Below are 17,458 nucleotides of genomic sequence, written 5' to 3'. Positions count from 1 at the left end.
CGAAATAGCATCCGTCATATGACGACTCATGAATGAACAGTGAACACACCTGAAGCTGTAGCCTAAGCCTGAAGCATTCACAAGTAGCCATCCCATCTGAACACCTTTCCTGCGTCATGGCGCCAGCTTGGCAGACACCACGACGACCAGAGCAAGCAAAGGACACGTTCTAGCCTACATCAGTCGAGCTCCTCAATCCGAAAGCAAAATGACCCTCTACTATGCGTATGCAACCATGTCAATTGCCCATCAGCTAATCAAATAGTCTCGTCTTCAGCCTCCTGGTCTTGGAAATGGCCATGTTCTGCGTGCTCGTGCTGCCATTGCCCTTCAAGATGCGCCGTTCGCTATTTGTCTTCATCAACACGTCGCCGCTCGTTGCAAAATTGCAGTATGGATTGAAAATCACATTCATCTTCATCCTTGTCCTCTTTATTGATTCCGTCAATCGAGTCTTCAAGGTAAGCGATGACGCGCAGGCAAGGGCCTCTGTCGATGTTAGTATGCGCGAACAGTACCGCTCCGATGTGCAGGCTCGCAAATTCTACTCTCAGCGCAACATGTACCTCACTGGCTTCACCTTGTTCCTTTCCCTGTAAATTCTTCTGCACACGCGACCAAAAAAGCTGATAATAGTATTCTGAACCGCGTCTTCGTCCTCGCCAACACGAACCTGCGTCTCCAAGACCTCGTTGACAATAGCGCCACCAAGAATGATGCAGCCATCAAGAGCAAGGCCTACCTCGAGGAGATTGATGAGCTCAAGACAAAGTTGAAGAAGCGCGATGCAGACTTTGATGAATTGGCTGAAAAGTACAAGCAAGCAACAGCCACAGGCGAAGCCAAGAAGAGCGCCTGATTAAGTACTATGAAGCAAGTGATGTGCTATGAACGCAGCAGCAGTGGCTAATGCCATGCCAATGATACCACGACGCAACTTCATCTTTTGCGCAAAGACAATTTCTACTTCAATCAACTCTTGCTCTTCATGACAGATCGTGATGGTTTGCATATCCAGACTTGTTGTGATTGTACATCGTCTCCGTAGTGATACATGGATGGCCTCGATGCGCAGGTACTTGGGCACAAAGACCTCCGTCGTTCTGCCAAGCGTATGCAGGCTGCCGGCACCTTTGTACCGGAGACGATAAATTCCATCGTCAGCCGAGTACTCCGATAACAGGGGCTGGCCAGCGATTTTGAACGCATGCGGCCGAATCCATCCTTCTCTGGCGCGTGTCCCAGCATAGATGCTCGTTCCAACGTGATCCGCCGCGCAATACACGCTGAAGCACTCGCCATTCCACAAATCACCACCGCCTCTATGTGACTTGTTTTCTGGCGTGTAGTTCCACAGCGTGTAGCTGAGCAAGTTGCGCTCCATGGCCGTGCACATGACATCAAGCATATCTGCTTGGTCTTGATATACCACTTTTCCGCGCTGATATTGCTTGTTCATATCAAAGGGAATCCCCGTCTCGCCAATGAGACGCGGTATAGCCCTTGGTGCATCTTGAAAGAGCCAAGCATACTGCTTTGTATAGTTATCCGCTGCCTGACGCTTGCCAAAATACGTGTGTGTCCATAAATTGCGAGACCCCTGCGCCAGCTGTTGCACATTCATCGTCATGTACCGCGACCACTTCTTTTCAAAGAGTGCTTGCAAGTCATACCAGTGAGGTGCAAAGCATGTCTGAGATGGCGCTTGGTCGAGTAAGCCCATATTGCGAATATTGGGGATCGGCTCAACAAACGTATATGCGTGTGGCATAGCTGCTTTGATAGCTTGGTCAAATGACATGAGGAACGGCCGGTAAAAGTCTTGCAGGAACTTGACCTCTTCGCCAGCTCTGGCATGGGTCTTGGGATACCTCGTAAAGTGACGAGGGTCGTACCTTGTTTGTCCATCAATAATATTCCATACAGAATGCTGGCGCCACACATCTTCCATGTCGTCTCTCCATAGTCGTATTCCGTCTGCATTCAACATTTTGATAGAGGTCTTCTTGGTAGGCACTGGCCATGACTTGGTAAAGTGGGGCACTTCCTGCGGCACACCAGATGCAAGCAGCATGCTTTGTATTCCTGACGGAGCATTGCCTAGATGAAGGTGTACATCCTCGTTGAAATTGTCGAGTGACGCGAGCCCAATGAATCCAGCATGAGGCTCATTCAAGACGTCAAAGCCCAGGATGCCATGAATGCCTGCAAGGGTAGACGCCAGGCGTGCCGCAGCGTCGATGAAGTGTCGTCGAAGAACAAGGCCAACAGCTTCTCCCTTGTACTGACAATTGGGAGCAAACACTTCACCACCAAAGAAGAGGGTGAACATGTGGTTGATGGCGAACTTTGTGTAATTGGTTGCCCATAGCGTTCCAGGTTCAGCATAGCTCTCATGCTTGGGTCCTTGCAAGAGAGCAGCGCCAGTGGCGTGTAGTTTGTGTAAGGTTGCATCGATTCCCGCCATATGCAGCGTCCACAAGGGTGCACCACTACCGCCTGTGAATCTGCTCCAGCAGTCTTGATGCATGTCAATGACGATGAGCAACCCGATATCACTTGCTTCCTTGAGTATACTTGCGACGTACTTCAGATACTCTTCGTCATATACGCCAGGCTCGTCCGGCTCAATTGCTTCCCATGTGACCACAAAGCGAATCAGGCTCAGGCCCCATGACTTGAGTCGTTGCCAGTGTGCTCTAGCTTCTTCAACAGGAAAGGGCCGTCCAACAAACGAAACTGGCTTCCAAAAAGCTTCGTCGAGCGGGTCAATGCAGCGAGGAAAGTCTGGCCCACTTGGTAGTTTAGAAGCGCCAGACACATTGATGCCGCGAAGAAGAAGCGTTCGATCATATTGATCAGCAAAGAAGGGACCATAGACGGAGTTTCTCAGCTGCTCCAAGTATCGGAAAGAAGCTGCATTATGCTCAGCATCAGTCTCATTCATCAATGTGCGCTAGTGTAACCGCTCTAGCACATGTGTTCCCGGTGTGCGTTGCAAAATCTCCTAGTCGTCTAAAATCCACTGATACGCTACAAAATCAAAGCCAGCTCTTCGACATCCTTTGGCAAGAGTGACGGCACCTTGCCCTGGAAGCGAGTTGCGCGTCCTCCGCCCTTCAGTGTTGGCACACGTTGTTTGGCTGCTTCGCCAAGCGCTTTTAGCCGCTCGGAATCATTGCTAGCAATGAGAACCTGCCCACCGCTTGCCTTGTTGCCTGCAACCAATATACACGCACCAACAAAGTCCTTTGGAAGTGCATTGAGCACGCTATTGAGAAACTCCACATCAGCATTCTCGCGGTACATGAAGCTCTTGCCAACTTGCTGGAGCTCTTCGGCCATTCGCGTGCTTTCCATTGTGACGACTTCAGCTTTGAGGCCCCTCTCCCGTCTCAGAGCATCTCGCAACTGCGTCTGTAAAAGTGTGACCTTGTCTGGCAAGTCATGGCTCTGGCAGCTGAGTTGAGCACCAAGGGTCCGAGCCTGTGCGTGACTCTCACTTAGCATCTTTCGGCAGCGATCGCCACACACAAAGTGAATGCGAAAGTTTGTTCCCCTGATGCCTGATGTGTGGAGGATTGTGATAGCATTGAGCTCTGAAGTACTCCGAACATGTGTACCACAGCACGGGTTCTGATCAATACCACCGATGGAGACAATGCGAACAACGCCCGCAGAAGCATCGTAATCGTCCGGCAAATTTGCTGGCTTCTCCTTTGTCTCATGTACCGTGATGGGTAGATTCTGCCGTATGATTTCATTGCACTTATCCTCGACCCAGCGGAAGTCCTTCGGCAAGGTGGCAACTTCGACATAGCACCATTCAGGAGTCATACTCCATGCCAGGGTCGGTATCTCAAGCATGTCCAAGACTGCAGAAACGAGATGCTGCCCGGAGTGCTGCTGCGCATGGTCCCATCGTCTGGGCCAATCGACCTCAATATCAACCGTTTCGCCTACCGAGATGGGCTTTGCCGTGTAGTGGATAGCCTGTAGGCCACGTCGCATGACACGATTCACACGATACGAGTCTGTGGACGTCTTCAACAGCCCAGTATCAAAAGGCTGACCACCTCCTTCAGGAAACAAGATTGTGTCCATCAGCTGAACTTCGCATGCTTCATCAGGCTTTGCCTTTTTGACCTTGTCGCATTGGCACACAGTTGAGGTCATGTGCGTTGCATAGGTGTCATGCTGGCATGCAAGATTGCCAACAATTTTGCGCCCATCAAGAGAGAGGGAGCTTGCTGTTGCGGTGAGCTGTTCAACAGTCATCTATGCTGAGAGTCAAGGTCGCGATAGAAGCGCGTCGGTCGCATCTCTTCAACTGATGGCTGCTTCAGATGGACCCATGTCGCGGAGGGTCATTTTGCATTAGTATAAGTCCGTCCTCGAACTATTAGCTATCTGGTGCTTCAAGTACTCCAGGTCATCAGATTCTTCTTAAAGACCTTCACAAGCGTACTTCGCCTTATATTCTTGCCGCCCATCTGCATGGCTATCGGATGCTGTGCCTTGATTGTCCCAGAGCCGACGGGCATATCAAGGTCAGACTTGGCCACCATGCCTGTTTCAACCTTGGCTACATCAAAGCGCCCAAAGAGCGGGGGCATGACCGAATAAATCTCATAGCTCTCATTCCCACTTTGTTGATTCTTGGCAGTTTGGAAGGCTGCATCGAGAGAGGTACACTGATTCGTGGTTGTGCAGTGAGACAGGAACGCTGCGACACCGCGAGAAGAAAGAGCGTAGGCACTAATGCCTTTAGGTTCACTGCAGTTAGCATCATAGGCTGGAGATTCACAAGCTTACACAGAGCGCTGGATGAAACGCTTGTTGTACAATGCCTTTGTTTCTTCGACACGTTTCAGGTACTCAGCCATGAGGTCCGCCATGGCAAACTGGCCTTCATTCTTCTCAGGTGTGTATGACGGCACAGTGAAGTCGTTGAAGCGGACAATCTTCTGTTCTTCCAGCCTATCCGCTTCAAGGCCAAAGATGAGGGAAAACCAGTACCTTGAGAGATGCGGATCTGCTGAATTAACGATATCCTTCCAACCAAGATTGTGCTCAAGACGCAAAAGGTTGAAAAAGCTGGCTGCAATGGCACCAGCCTGTGGGCGAACTAAGACATCGTAATCCAAGTCTTGGTCAATCACAAGGACCGACGCCCATCGACAGTCTTTCGCAAGCTGCCATGCCTGCATGTGTGCTTTCAATAAAAGTAGGGTCTGTTCTTCAGCAGCAGTCAGCTTTGGACGTACTTCTCCTGCTTTCAAGACGCGTGACTTCACATCAGGCAAGAAGGTTAATTGTAAGCCTGACTCCTTCTGCATGGACTCTTGTGTGGCACGCAAGTCTGATCTGCCGTTTGGCTAGAAGAGTAAGTAAGTGATGAGCAAGGAAAGACGTACGCCAATGACGAGAATATGCTGGAAGCCCAAGGTATCATTTTGAGGGCCAAAGGTGAGGTTTCCCTGCGAAGCCACGCAAGGTAGATTCGATTTCGCATACCATAGACGCTGTGCATCCAAGGCACTCCACCTGGGATCATCTTCTGGTGCGTTTGACGTGAGACTTGTCTTGTGATTGGTGTAGAATAGCCAAGCAGGTATGATCAGGAGCGCAAGAGGTCGCCAATTGCGTCGAAACCAAGAGGGACGTCTGCGCTTGTCAGCTGAAGGAGAGGAGAACCGCCATATCCTCTTCATTGAAGATTCCTTTGCAGCAAAGCAAAGCAACGCGTGTGGATAGATGGATGCAGAGGAGAAGGAGATTGTAAAATTGTGCACGAATCCAGACGTGTCAGGGGTTACGTCGGGCAGCGTGTCTCAAACAAATGGATGGAGGATGTGATTCGCTCAAATTAGAGTACAGAATGGCTAGTATGCGTATTTGGGCCCGCCTGAGACTGATGGAATCTGCCACTAAAAGAATGTTAGCGTTTGAAATAGACAAATACTCGGAGAGACAAACATCAATATCCTGCGTTGGTACTTTGATGTCGCACGTCTTGCAATGTATGCAATTTTGGCTGTTAATGTTGAACTTGACACCGAGCGGAGCTTTGGGATCTTCATTGTACTCGTACACGCCAGCAGGGCAGAAGCGCGTCTCAATACCTTGGTAGCGTGGATAGGCTTCTTGTGTATGTTTTTCCCAGTCCTTCACGCGCAAGTGTACGGGAATGTTCTCCTCGTGGTAGGTACCTGTCCGGGCGAGGTTTGTGAGGAGGTCAAAGCTGAGCTCGCCATCTGGCTTTGGGTACTCAATCTTCTCGCAGCTATCGGCAGACTGTGTTGCTGCTGCATCAGTGGTGGGATGTTTGAGAGTCCAGGGTGCTTGACCACGCAGAAGGATGGTATCAAGACCAGAGTAGAGGATACCGCCAAAGTTGCCGAGAGGGTTGTGGAAGGAAGGCCTGATATTTCGTACTTGATGAAGCTCTTCATAGACCCATGAGTTTTTGAGATTCTCTGCATACGCAGTGAGCTCGATAGCGCCTTCTTGCTCCTGCTCGAATGCTTCAAAAGCAGCTTCAGCAGCGAGCATACCAGACTTCATGGCATTGTGTGTGCCCTTGATTTTGGGTACATTGAGTAAGCCAGCTGAGCACCCAATCAACGCACCACCGGGGAACGTGAGTTTCGGGATGGATTGCAGGCCGCCTTCGTTGAGTGCACGAGCGCCATACGACAGACACTTGCCACCTTTCAAGACACTCGCGTAGTGCGGGTGATGCTTCATGCGCTGAAACTCCATGTAGGGATTTAACCACGGATTCGGGTAATCCAGACCAACCACCAAACCCACAGAGACGAGATTGTCTCCATAGTGATACATCCATCCACCGCCATAGGTATCATTCTTCAATGGAAAGCCCAGAGAATGACTGACTTCACCCTTTCGGAAGTTTTCATCCTTCACCTCCCAAACTTCCTTAAGACCGAGGCCGTAGGTTTGTGGTTGTGCATCCTTACGCAAATCAAACTGCTTGACGAGTTTCTTGGTCAAACTCCCATGCGCTCCCTCTGCAAACAACGTCGTCCTTGCATGGAACGCCATACCACGCTCAAACTCTGCCGTTGGCTTATCATCCCTGCCAACACCGAGATCTGAGGTGGCGACACCCTTGACACTACCGTCTGAATGGTACAAGACCTCTGCACCACCGAAACCAGGGTACAATTCAATTCCCAAGGCTTCTGCCTTTTCCGCCAACCAACGCACAACAGAACTCATCTCAACAATGATGTTCCCTGCATTATGCATCTGTGGTGGTGCCGGTAACGGAATCGACATATCGGCTGTCAAGAACCGCATCTTGTCCTTTTCCACGGGTGTCATGTTTGCTGGTTTATCATCCGATGTCAACCACCCTGGAAGCAATTCATCGAGTGCTCGCGTCTCAATCACAGCACCGGAGAGGATATGTGCGCCGAGATCGGGAGCTTTTTCAAGGACCATGACGCGATAGTCCTTTCCGGCTTTATCCGCCAATTGCTTGAACCTTCTGTTAGTCTTGTGATACATATCGATAGTGAAAGATACCGGATGGCTGCACAGAGTCCAGCGGGTCCGCCACCGACGATACATAGATCCACCTCATCCTCCGTCCTCTCCATCGAGTTTGGATCGAAGGATTCATCTACACTCGCAAGGCCTCGGAAGGCAGAGACGGAGAATCGAGCAGCTTGTCGGGGGCCGGGTCGTGTGAGTCTGCATCGGATTGTGACCGGTACGCTCCAGAGCGCCTTTCTGAAGAGCATTTCTTTCAGTCAGAGAGTTGCCTTTTTTTCTTGATGTCGGTAACTCGATGGAGTTTTGAGTGTTTTGAGGTGTGGCCAATTCGCGGGGGATATTTGGTCAGCACATGTCAAGCAGCCTTGAAGCAGGTAGGGGAGAGAGAGAGAGAGGGATTTGGGTATAAAGTACACTCGTTCGTTGTCTGTAAGAGAAGGGAGAAGAGGGCTACGTAGATCGGTCCATGACTGACCTGTTTTAGTCAAACGCAGAGAGCAAGTCATCCAGCTCACCCAGCGTGACTTCCTCCGGTGAACGGACCTGCACATCGCTCAGATCAGAGAAGGAGACAGATTCGCTGCGCATGGTCGAGAAGCGGAGAGATGGATCCTGTTGCGCAAGGACACTCACCACCTCACTCGCTTCTTCCTCGTCTGATTGTTGTGGTGAGATGAAAGGGGAGGGTGGTAGTGCGATATTGACACGCGTTGGTTTTGCGAGTTTCTCCTCACGTAGATGAGCACGCATGGGTGAGGAGGGTTGAGAGGCTGCTGGTGTCTGTACAGTATCTTTTACTTCGTGAATCGACAAGGCAAATTGCAAGTCTGGCGAGGGAGAGCGTTCATGCCTGTGTAGACGATTGAGATCATGGCTGTTGCTGCTGAGACTCCGTTCTGGGTTGCTGTGTTCTGAGTCTTGCATGGTGATATCACTCGACTGGCGTGTTGGTCCTGCAAAGGGTCCCAATCCATCCTGTGAGTCGTGCTCTGACAACTCAGAACCATCATCACTCTCCTCACCGGGCACAACGGCTACAGAGTGCCTTCCTGCTGTGTGTGCAGTGACAGACCTTCGACGACCGGACTGCTGCGCTGGTGATGCCTGTGTAAAGGCCACTTGTTTTGCGGGTGCGGAAGGGAGTGGCGATGCGTCTGCCAGGTGATACAGCGTCTTCCTTGGGAATTGCGGATCAGCGGCTTTTGCTACGGCCGGCAGTCTACCGGCTCCCGTGGATCGTTTGAAGTGCGACCTGATGGCTGCGTCGATGGTGGTTGAGGGTGTGGTGCCATTGAGGCTGATTTTACCCTCTGCCAGCATGCCCTCTGAGATTTGACGTGAGCAGCGTGCGCCTTCATGGGCATGGCGGCGGAGGTAGTCGACGATGCCTAGGAATGTCTGGTCTTCCTCTGCATCTTGCTGTGCAGTGAAGACGGCTGCTGAGGCGGTGTCGATGCGGTCAGGTGAGGCTGGCGGTGTGTATGGGTCGCGCTTTGCGAGTTTAAGCCGCTTTGCGCCGAGTCTGTCGGAAGTGGGTGTGTCTATGGAGGGTGAGGTTCTCTTTGGTGCGTGCCTGCGTGTGTTGTAGGAGGAGCTGACTGCCATGAGCAGCAGAGGGTGTTGGGTAATAGTCGTTGTGGTGGTTTGGTGAAGAAGTTGCTGCCCACAGACTCAGCCGACAGTCTACAGCACAGACTACCCTACATTCTACAGCACAGTCTACAGTCTGTAGTCTATAACAAAGCACAGCCATGGCAGACGACCTCGTCTCTTCCGCCGTCACCTTCCTCCAAGACCCAAAGGTAGCAGATGCACCCTTGGCAAAACGCATCGCCTTCCTCGAATCCAAGGGACTCTCCCCGCAGCAAGTCCAACAAGCCCTACAGCGCGCACAAGACGCAGCACCACCAGCAGCAACCGGGGCCTCACAAGAGTCAACGGGGTATGCGCCCGCGAGGCCACCGACTCTGCCGTACGCGTCGTATGCGCAAGGACAAGCAGGAAATAGTCTGATTGCAGCACAACCACCTGCCCTTCCACAACGAGACTGGCGGGATTGGTTCATCATGGCTGTGGTGTCTGGTGGTCTCTCATGGGCTGTGTATCATACGGCAAAACGCTACATCCTACCCCTCGTTCAGCCGCCCAACATCAGTCAACTCGAGGAGGATAAAAATGCCTTGGCCGCACAGTTCGATCAAGTACAAGAGATGCTTTCCATGTTGCAGACCGATGCCGCTGAGCAAAAGCAAGCAATGACAACACAGCAGGAAAAGGTAGACAAGTGCCTGAAGGAAGTCGAAACAACCGTTGAGGATGTGCGTGATAAAGCAGATCGCAGGGAGACAGATATCCGCAGGTTGGGCCTGGAGCTGGATCAGATCAGAGAGTTGATTCCGAAGGCTCTGGAGAGTGTCAAGCATGCGCAGACAGAGTCACTCAATGAACTCAATAACGAGTTGCGGTCACTCAAGACATTGCTGCAGAATAGGACAAAGGCACAGGCAGGTGCATCGCCTGCATCTATGATTCCACCTCCAGCAGCAGCAGCAACAACAGCAGCAAGTTCACCGGCGTTGGCCAAGACTGCAGCAAAGTCGCCTGCACTCGACGGTGCTGCCAATGCTACAGCAACACAGGCAGCCACATCACGTCCCTTGCCAGACTCCCTCTCGCGCTTCACATCAGGTGGTGCAGCTGGGAGTGGTGGCATCCCCGCCTGGCAACTCTCAGCACCGGCTGCTGAGCCAGAGCCAAAGGAGGCAAGCACATAAAATTCTTGTTTAATCCATATCATACACTGTCTTCATCACCATTTGCTGTCTTGAGATGCAGTCAGCCAGATCCATCAGACAGACTCTCCTCCTTCACACGCACACTACCCACCGATGTCGGTGCAGTACTCTCGACACTACGCGCAACTTTTTTACCTTTACTTCGCCGACGAGCACGCCCAGAAGAGCCTCGTGTCCCTTCCTCAAATTTAAAGAATCCTCCCGTCGATGCAGTCGTTGCACTTCGCTCAGACTGCGCAATAACAGATGCTGGTAAGCCGCGTGGGAAACCAGCCGTGTAATCTACCACTTCCTCTGGTTCTGGCGTTGTTGCGCGTGACGAGTCCATGGAAGATGCTAGGGATCCTGGCGCACCTTTCCCTTGATCCCAAGATCGTTTGCCCTTGTCTTGGCTAGCAGCATTGCCATTCCCAGATATGAAAGCGAGGACAGTCCATGTTCCCAGTGTGAAGGCAAGTGCAGATATATAGAATAGCATGGTGAAGACAATAAACGACAAGACCCTGAAGCGTCGCAAGAACCAAACAAGGCCAGTCAACTTGCTCGTAAAGTGTAAGCGACAGCGATACACTTGTAAGGGTCGTGTTGCTTGGATTTGAATCTCTGCTGTTGCTGCATTCGCGAGCCAGGTGGATTCAAAGCTAAAGGCCTCGAGTAGCGGGACATGCAAGACTTCTGTCTCCTTTTTGATGCCAAGGACAACAGGACCTGCGCCAGCAACTGTTTGTAGGCGACTTACAAACGGCGATGCATAGCGCAGGATTGCAGGTCTTGATGCAGTAACGGACTGCTCTGATCCTGCTTCCACCAGGGATAAATCCACCATAAAGTTGCCGAGATCCTTGTTGACTTGGGAGGTGGGCACAATCAGCTCAATGCTCACATCATACGCTTGACCCGTCACAAGACCATTGCCTGATGAGAAATCAAGATCCACCGATGCAAAGGGGTGGCTGCCCTGATGGTATTGTAGGTAGACCTCCTCAACAACACCTTGCGTCGGCACCGTTTGAAAGTAGAAGACGAGAAATGCAATACAAGAGACGAATAAGAGCGCGACGGCGGTACTAGCAAAGAGAGAGATGTTTAAGACGCCGCGACCGACTTGATTGATGCGAATAGTTTGGGTGGTGGTGTTGTCGGGCGACTCCTGTTGCTCGACTTGTAGCTTGGTTGTACGCATCTCTGACGCAAGGATTGCAGGCTCCTCGGCTCTGCAGCACAGTGAGAAGACACTGGAAGCTGGAACTGTGTGTCTGTGTTGAGTGTAGCGCGACTTGGACTCTTGCTGGTGACGTCTCAAGGCAGAGAACGCTTACATCAACCTACACTTCACATACACAGACTTGCTCAGTCTTGCTACAAAGAAACAGCTCGTACAATGCGCCCAAGGCTAGCCCGCGTCCTTGCAAGTCTCACAGGACCCGTCACAGAGCAAGCGCAGCAGTCCTTCCTGCAAGATCTCAAATCATCCTTTCGACAGCGCATCCAGCACGAAGCAGCCCCCGTCGCGCATGTCGTTGATCGGCATCTCAATGATATCCTAGGATTTCGCAGTCCTCGTGTAGCGCGAAGTCCATCGACTACACGAGCAACGAGCGTGCCTGCGGATAAAGATATGGATGCTGTAGCGCGTCAGCATTTCATTGATGGAAGCATGACGCCCGCCGCCGTTCGCGATCTTCTGACTGCTGCTCAAACGCCACATGACTTGTCACGGATCCAGCATTGGGCTACAAAAGCAGGTCCAGCATCCGAGATTGCAAGGCATCCTGACTTGTCTGCAAAATTGGCCACAAAACTCATTCAGCTGGGTCAATGGGCGGATGCCTCACCACTCATTGCTCGGCACTCAAAGGCCTTTATTGCAGATTCAGCGCACCATGCGTTGATTGTTCTGTATGCCTCTGAACGTGGGGACTTACAAGAAGCCTTTAGTTGGCACGCACAGCTAGAAACGCATCCGAGGCATCGACGCGCTGTTCTACGAACACTTCTACGTGCTTCCGTCAAAAAGAATGACTTACAAAAAGCACTCGAGTGTCTCCGCTTGGATGGAGGATGCTGCCTGGGACAAGAAACAGGATTAGCACGATGGCTATGTGAGCGGCAGCGACCAAGTGAGGCCTTTACTGTGCTGCAAAGGGCAGAACCACAACGAGCACGGGAGGCAGTGGTGGGTCTGATGATTGCTCAGCAGCTGGTGCAGGGAACAGGCGATGCACTGTTGCTGTGTCGGCAGGTGTTGACGTGGACAGAGGGCTTGTATGTGCTGAGTGTGCAGCAGGAGCTGAAGCTGGTGGAGGCGGCCCTGCAGCGGAAGATGTCGTGGTCTGGAGGATCGAAGCCCGTGGATGCCCCTGCTGCAGACATGAGCCTTGCTTCTGTCTAGCCTATAGGACTATAAGTATACCTCTTCTACTAATGCATCTATTTGACTCCCGGTCCAGATCACGTGTCCCTACGACGACGCCGAACGAGTCAAGAGACAAGACGCCCTCAGACAACCCAGGCAACGCCCTTTCTTTCCTTCCAGTGCCCTCACAGCTCCATCAAACAGAGCTCAAAGCAATACACGGCAGGCAGGAACAACTACATCATGTCCGCGTCGGCAGATATACAAACCCTCAAAGCTGTCTTTGGTGATAGCTGGTCAGAGCAAGACCTGCAGCAAGTCCTGCAGGAATCCCGCGGTGATGTGGATCTAGCCACCGATCGTATCCTTTCTGGCAAAGCAACCAAGTTTGGTGAAGTGACCAAGAAGAAGGATAAGCAAGCGGCACGCAAGAACAACAACAACGTCCCGCAAAGTGCCTTGTTTCAACCTTTCCTCAATGCAGCAGACCGCGGGCGGGGTCGCGGCAGAGGCGGAGCTTCAGCTCGTGGTGGCCGTGGCGGTGATGCAACGTGTGGACGGGGCAGAGGCCGTGGCGGAGCGTCATCAGGTGAACCGAGAGCGGCTTTTAAGAAGGACCACCAAGCGTCAGGTGGAAGTACTAGGGCAGATGCGGCACAGGAGCCTTCTGCAGCTGTTGAAACGACCTCTACCTGGGATGTCGAGCCTGTTGCACCAACAACAGATGATTGGGATATGGCTCCTGCGCCAGGTCAAGCGTCAGCCGACTGGGATGAACCCGTCACAAGCGTACTCGATGCACAGCCGGAACCTGTCAGCACCGACAGCTGGCTTGAATCGGTGGCTACACAGCAAGAGACACAAGCAAAGCCAAAATCTCGCATCATTGACAAGAACTCAAAGTCCAGCTGGGCATCAATTGCAAAGCCACCGCCTGCAGCACCCAAAGCTGTCGTACAAAAGCAAGCATCATCCACTGCCACAGCACCTGCACCAACAACAACGGCACCACTCACGGAGGAGAACCTTGAAGCGGCAACAGAAAATCAGCCGGACCTGCCACAGCCACCAGCAGCAACTGTGCGGTCCATCCAAGGCGAACCAGCGACTGGACCCTCTTCTATTGTGGGTGCGCCAGGTACCCCTTCAGGCAACATTGTTCCTCCTGGCATGAAAGTCGGTGGTCAACAGCGAACGGGCACGCCTCTGGGCGGACGCAAGCTCAACCAAAATCAAGCAGTCATCATGCCCGGCACGGAAACACAGCCAGCAACAAAACTCAGTTTGCAATTCGGTTCTCTTGACATTGAAGATGATGCCGCCGAGCATGGCCAAACAACGGGTGAGTATGGCAAACAAGCTTCTGCTGAACAGCAACGTCCTCAGCAAGGCGACAAGCTTTATGACAACTTTGGCCCAGGCTATGGCAATTACGGTATGCCCGCTCAGCCAGCTGGACCTTATCCTGGATTTGGTCAGGGTCATGCGCAATATGGCGGCATGTCGAGCTTCTACGGTGGTCAAGAGCCACCGCGCCCATCTCCCTTTGGCGACTACTACGGCCAGGGACAACAGCAACAACCCGGTCAAGCATCTCCCGTACAATCTGGTCATGCAGCAACCGCCACTGGACGTGCCGGTGCTGAGCGTGCACGTTATGGCGAACAAACCGGTGCTAGCCCTATTGCATCGCACATGACCCATCAACAAGGTCTTGCTGCACCGATTGCCACTGGTTCCCCAGCTCAGCATGGTGTGCCACAAGCCTATGCTGGATACCCACAGGGGTACCCGAACCCAAACCCCTATGCGTACTACGGCTATGCCTTCCCGCAACAGCAGCCATATGGCGCTTATGGACAGCCTTCTATGTATGGGCAGCAGCCACCTCAACAGCAACCAGCTCAGCGTGGTACAAGTGGTGGTGTGTACAGTGCCTCCGGTTACCTTGGACAGCAACAAGGTCAAGCTGGTTCCACTCATTCCTTAGGTACGAGTCAGGATCGATTTGAAAGGTCCACGGGTGAGTACCAGCAGCAACGCCAGGGAAATGGCTCGCAGCAGGGACAACAGCAGCAAGGTCAGTATGGTACGCATGATGACTTCCTCGGTGGTCGTAGTGCCAGCCAGCAACAACAGCAACAAGGAAATGGCAATGGTACTGAGGAGTCGTACAAGGGATACGCTACCACAGAATCGACACCCTCTCGGGATGCAGCCAAGTTGGCTCAGGGTTACGGTGGTTACCCACAGCAGCAACAACAGCAGCAGTATGGCAATCATGCGCAGTACGCTCAGCAGCATGGTCAGCAGACGCAGTATGCGCAGTATGGCCAGTATGGCGCGCGCGGTGGCTGGAACCAACAGACTTACTAGAACCTTCGAACAAGTTTGTTCTGCGACCTCCCTCCTCTCGTGTTGTCATGTCTTCTCAAAATTTTTCATGCTCTGTGTGATTGCTTTTTAGTGGTTTTCTTTCTCTTTCTTGAGAAGAAGGCGCAAGAGTGGCTTTCTGTACCTTTTTGCTCATAGGGAAATGGAGCATTGAGGTTGCTTTATCTATTGCCTTTGTCGGTGACTCGGTGAGTGATTGGTGAGTGATTGGTGACGTGTTCCATCTGATCTTGGCTTGACTGCACCATAACTCTATCCAACGCACGCATATATCGCATAGATGCACCGTACTTGTTAAAGGTAGAATACCACAGGTGCTTCATAGCTCTCACTTGTAAGGCTGCCGATGGTGCATGACCCAAACCAGCTCTTGAGCCTCTTAAGCCTGTGTGCAGCAGCAGCTGCTCTATCACTCTTCGTCCTGGCGCCATACTTGTCAGCCATTGGCTCACTCCCAAAAGGCCCAACGATCCCTGGTCTGCGGAACTGGGGGAATTGGTGCTTTTGTAATTCTGTGCTTCAGAGTCTATCGTCTTTGCCGACACTCAAGGTCTGGCTGAATGAGCATGTGGATGAACAAGCTTCTGCTGAAGAGCAGATTGAAGAGGAGAAGGCGGAGTCGCCCATGTCACTGACACAAACCCTGCTTGGACTCCTGCGGTTATTGAGTATCGAGGGCTCTCCCAAGACGCTCTCCTCCTCACCCCTCGTGTCAGCACTCGAACGCGTTCAACGTGTTTGCATCTCTCGCGATCAACAAGATGCACAGGAATTCCTTCACCTCGTCCTTGAATCGCTCGCTGCTGAACAAAATAGACTCTCCCATCAGGTCTCCATCTTACAAATGGCACACGCTGCAAAAGAGGCAGGCAGGGCATATATTGCGTTGCCATTTGAAGGGATCTTGGAAACGACGAGTACCTGTACGCAATGTGGTTTTAATCCGAGTAAGCAACAGACGCCCTTCTTGGAATGGACAGTCTTGCCCAAACAACAGCGACTGATGACACTCGAGAGTTGTTTGGCGGAGATGCTACAGACTGAGCGGATTGACGAGTACAGCTGTGCTTGGTGTGCCGTTGCGCAACTTGCACGACAAGCGCAAACGCCTGCTCAAGAGGCACATGCAAACGCACTCAAGCAACAATTAGAAAAGGATCCGAGTTGTGATTTACCCGGACCCCTGCCACGAGTGTGTCGAGTATTGCATCGTTCAAGCTCCATTGTGTCACTTCCACAGATCCTCGCGATTCACATCAATCGTTCCATCTTCGATGCCTACGCCACCCGCAATGCTGTTGCGATTGAGTTTCCTGAAAAGTTGGATCCAGCCGCCGTTGCAGGGCATGATTTCAAGAGCAAAGATCAAGTCTATCAATTACGCAGTTTTGTGACGCACAAAGGGTCGCATAATCGAGGCCATTACATTGCCTTTCGCAAACGTGGGAGTCAGTGGTATATGATTTCTGATGAGACGATTCGCATTGTTGCCACAGAGCAAGCATTGGCTGGGTTCAGGGAGAGCGTCTTTCTCCTCTTTTATGAAAAGGTAGACTTGGCAACGCAAGCAGCGAGGAAGAAGAAAAAGCGGAAGCAAAAGAAGGGAGGTGACAAGGGCGAGGAGAGTCAGACAGTGGTATCAAGCGAAGAAATGGATGCTGTATCCAAAATATAAGCAGAAATGGTCAATTCACTAGCAATGATATTTGAAAGCTTCAGTAGCCGAGAGTCCTGTAGGTCGAAGTAATGGCCAATCCAAGGAGACTGAGCAAGCCGATGTACTGAGCAGAACCTTGCATACGCTTGGCAGGGTCACCCGTGCGGTAGCCAAGCGTGTACATGACGCGTCCAACGAGCCAAACGGCACTCGCTGCTGAAGCATAGGCTGGAAATCGCACAGATGCAACAGCGAGGAGAAGCAAGTAGATGGGGAGACTCTCGTTGAACTGAGTGAGATGTTAGCAAGCGGTACAAGAAGACGTGGGAATTGGTACGTTTGCGTGTGCACGCTGCATGCAGTTGAAGATGAGTGCTTCCTTGGATGCTTTTTCCTGCTCAGGCGTAGCGAACCTAGAGAAGTATCAGCCGTGGTCTTGCCAGCCAATCAGGGTAGGTTACGTCTGAGGGTACTTGATGCCAGCTGCTTTGCGGGCACCTCCTGCAGCCATGCTGTGCCAGACACCGACGAAGCTGGTGCCGATGGCAGCGAGCATGACATAGCCATACTCAGGAGCGATGAGACCGAGGGTAGAGTTGATGAGAGGCATGATTGGGTGTGTGGATGTGTGTGAATGGGAGGAGAAGATGCCAAGCTGTTTCTGGTTGTTTCGTGTCACCCTGCCAGTAGTCTTTAGCTATCTGGTTTGCTGTCAGGGGGTAGAGCTGGTCG

At 52.0% G+C, this 17,458-nt stretch overlaps 11 protein-coding genes across 11 annotated transcripts; 4 read left to right on the top strand and 7 right to left on the bottom strand.

The window, feature by feature from the left end:
• Positions 1-136: 136 nt before the first annotated feature.
• Positions 137-1,005, top strand: BCR37DRAFT_375976 (uncharacterized protein). Its single transcript, XM_040868499.1, has 3 exons — positions 137-225; positions 266-595; positions 637-1,005. Exons 1-3 carry the CDS (start codon positions 209-211, stop codon positions 857-859), a joined length of 570 nt encoding a protein of 189 aa, XP_040728489.1. The 5' UTR covers positions 137-208; the 3' UTR covers positions 860-1,005.
• On the bottom strand, positions 886-2,947 carry BCR37DRAFT_390491 (glycoside hydrolase superfamily; the record flags this gene model as incomplete). Its single annotated transcript, XM_040870863.1, has 2 exons — positions 886-906; positions 959-2,947. 2 exons carry the CDS (start codon positions 2,945-2,947, stop codon positions 886-888), a joined length of 2,010 nt encoding a protein of 669 aa, XP_040728488.1.
• An 86-nt stretch (positions 2,948-3,033) lies between these two features.
• Positions 3,034-4,278, bottom strand: BCR37DRAFT_342369 (Threonyl/alanyl tRNA synthetase; the record flags this gene model as incomplete). The annotated part of the gene is made up of 1 exon (XM_040867428.1): positions 3,034-4,278. The coding sequence occupies one exon, from the start codon at positions 4,276-4,278 to the stop codon at positions 3,034-3,036; it is 1,245 nt and encodes a 414-aa protein (XP_040728487.1).
• BCR37DRAFT_20667 (uncharacterized protein) lies at positions 4,003-5,799 on the bottom strand. The gene is made up of 3 exons (XM_040866398.1): positions 5,418-5,799; positions 4,816-5,378; positions 4,003-4,776 (listed from the first exon to the last, which is right to left on the bottom strand). Exons 1-3 carry the CDS (start codon positions 5,712-5,714, stop codon positions 4,419-4,421), a joined length of 1,218 nt encoding a protein of 405 aa, XP_040728486.1. The 5' UTR covers positions 5,715-5,799; the 3' UTR covers positions 4,003-4,418.
• Positions 5,800-5,885: 86 nt separating this feature from the next.
• On the bottom strand, positions 5,886-7,993 carry BCR37DRAFT_404222 (electron transfer flavo protein-ubiquinone oxidoreductase-like protein; the record flags this gene model as incomplete). The annotated part of the gene is made up of 3 exons (XM_040872058.1): positions 7,555-7,993; positions 5,980-7,516; positions 5,886-5,930 (listed from the first exon to the last, which is right to left on the bottom strand). The coding sequence occupies exons 1-3, from the start codon at positions 7,770-7,772 to the stop codon at positions 5,886-5,888; spliced, it is 1,800 nt and encodes a 599-aa protein (XP_040728485.1). The 5' UTR covers positions 7,773-7,993.
• An 11-nt stretch (positions 7,994-8,004) lies between these two features.
• BCR37DRAFT_390489 (uncharacterized protein) lies at positions 8,005-9,129 on the bottom strand (the record flags this gene model as incomplete). Its single annotated transcript, XM_040870862.1, has 1 exon — positions 8,005-9,129. One exon carries the CDS (start codon positions 9,127-9,129, stop codon positions 8,005-8,007), a length of 1,125 nt encoding a protein of 374 aa, XP_040728484.1.
• A 152-nt stretch (positions 9,130-9,281) lies between these two features.
• BCR37DRAFT_331861 (peroxisomal membrane anchor protein conserved region-domain-containing protein) lies at positions 9,282-10,016 on the top strand (the record flags this gene model as incomplete). The annotated part of the gene is made up of 1 exon (XM_040867041.1): positions 9,282-10,016. A coding segment is annotated over one exon (735 nt), but the record flags the coding sequence as incomplete, so codon positions are not given.
• A 42-nt stretch (positions 10,017-10,058) lies between these two features.
• BCR37DRAFT_375973 (putative adipose-regulatory protein-domain-containing protein) lies at positions 10,059-11,618 on the bottom strand. The gene has a single exon (XM_040868498.1). It carries the CDS (start codon positions 11,500-11,502, stop codon positions 10,360-10,362), a length of 1,143 nt encoding a protein of 380 aa, XP_040728482.1. The 5' UTR covers positions 11,503-11,618; the 3' UTR covers positions 10,059-10,359.
• An 82-nt stretch (positions 11,619-11,700) lies between these two features.
• BCR37DRAFT_390486 (uncharacterized protein) lies at positions 11,701-15,051 on the top strand (the record flags this gene model as incomplete). Its single annotated transcript, XM_040870861.1, has 2 exons — positions 11,701-12,584; positions 12,867-15,051. The coding sequence occupies 2 exons, from the start codon at positions 11,701-11,703 to the stop codon at positions 15,049-15,051; spliced, it is 3,069 nt and encodes a 1,022-aa protein (XP_040728481.1).
• Positions 15,052-15,233: 182 nt separating this feature from the next.
• Positions 15,234-16,884, top strand: BCR37DRAFT_20020 (uncharacterized protein). Its single transcript, XM_040866354.1, has one exon. The coding sequence runs from the start codon at positions 15,416-15,418 to the stop codon at positions 16,742-16,744; it is 1,329 nt and encodes a 442-aa protein (XP_040728480.1). The 5' UTR covers positions 15,234-15,415; the 3' UTR covers positions 16,745-16,884.
• Positions 16,707-17,331, bottom strand: BCR37DRAFT_375968 (uncharacterized protein). Its single transcript, XM_040868497.1, has 3 exons — positions 17,188-17,331; positions 17,064-17,139; positions 16,707-17,015 (listed from the first exon to the last, which is right to left on the bottom strand). Exons 1-3 carry the CDS (start codon positions 17,280-17,282, stop codon positions 16,785-16,787), a joined length of 402 nt encoding a protein of 133 aa, XP_040728479.1. The 5' UTR covers positions 17,283-17,331; the 3' UTR covers positions 16,707-16,784.
• Positions 17,332-17,458: the final 127 nt, after the last annotated feature.

Source organism: Protomyces lactucae-debilis (assembly GCF_002105105.1).
Source record: "Protomyces lactucae-debilis strain 12-1054 chromosome Unknown BCR37scaffold_1, whole genome shotgun sequence".
NCBI classification, from domain to species: Eukaryota; Fungi; Ascomycota; class Taphrinomycetes; order Taphrinales; family Protomycetaceae; genus Protomyces; species Protomyces lactucae-debilis.
This window is presented reverse-complemented; position numbering and strand designations above follow the sequence as displayed.

What these genes read in the sequence shown, in the direction of transcription:
- BCR37DRAFT_375976 (XM_040868499.1), top strand. An exon ending in TTCACCTTGTTCCTTTCCCT is followed by an intron (nt 596 to 636) that starts GTAAATTCTTCT and finishes AGCTGATAATAG; the next exon opens with TATTCTGAACCGCGTCTTCG.
- BCR37DRAFT_20667 (XM_040866398.1), bottom strand. Translation starts at nt 5,714, where the DNA reads ATGAAGAGGATATGGCGGTTCTCCTCTCCTTCAGCTGACAAGCGCAGA. An exon ending in AGCATATTCTCGTCATTGGC is followed by an intron (nt 5,379 to 5,417) that starts GTACGTCTTTCC and finishes TTACTCTTCTAG; the next exon opens with CCAAACGGCAGATCAGACTT. An exon ending in CGTTTCATCCAGCGCTCTGT is followed by an intron (nt 4,777 to 4,815) that starts GTAAGCTTGTGA and finishes TGCTAACTGCAG; the next exon opens with TGAACCTAAAGGCATTAGTG.
- BCR37DRAFT_375973 (XM_040868498.1), bottom strand. Translation starts at nt 11,502, where the DNA reads ATGCGTACAACCAAGCTACAAGTCGAGCAACAGGAGTCGCCCGACAAC.
- BCR37DRAFT_20020 (XM_040866354.1), top strand. Translation starts at nt 15,416, where the DNA reads ATGGTGCATGACCCAAACCAGCTCTTGAGCCTCTTAAGCCTGTGTGCA.
- BCR37DRAFT_375968 (XM_040868497.1), bottom strand. Translation starts at nt 17,282, where the DNA reads ATGCTCGCTGCCATCGGCACCAGCTTCGTCGGTGTCTGGCACAGCATG. An exon ending in GGCATCAAGTACCCTCAGAC is followed by an intron (nt 17,140 to 17,187) that starts GTAACCTACCCT and finishes ATACTTCTCTAG; the next exon opens with GTTCGCTACGCCTGAGCAGG. An exon ending in TGCAGCGTGCACACGCAAAC is followed by an intron (nt 17,016 to 17,063) that starts GTACCAATTCCC and finishes CATCTCACTCAG; the next exon opens with TTCAACGAGAGTCTCCCCAT.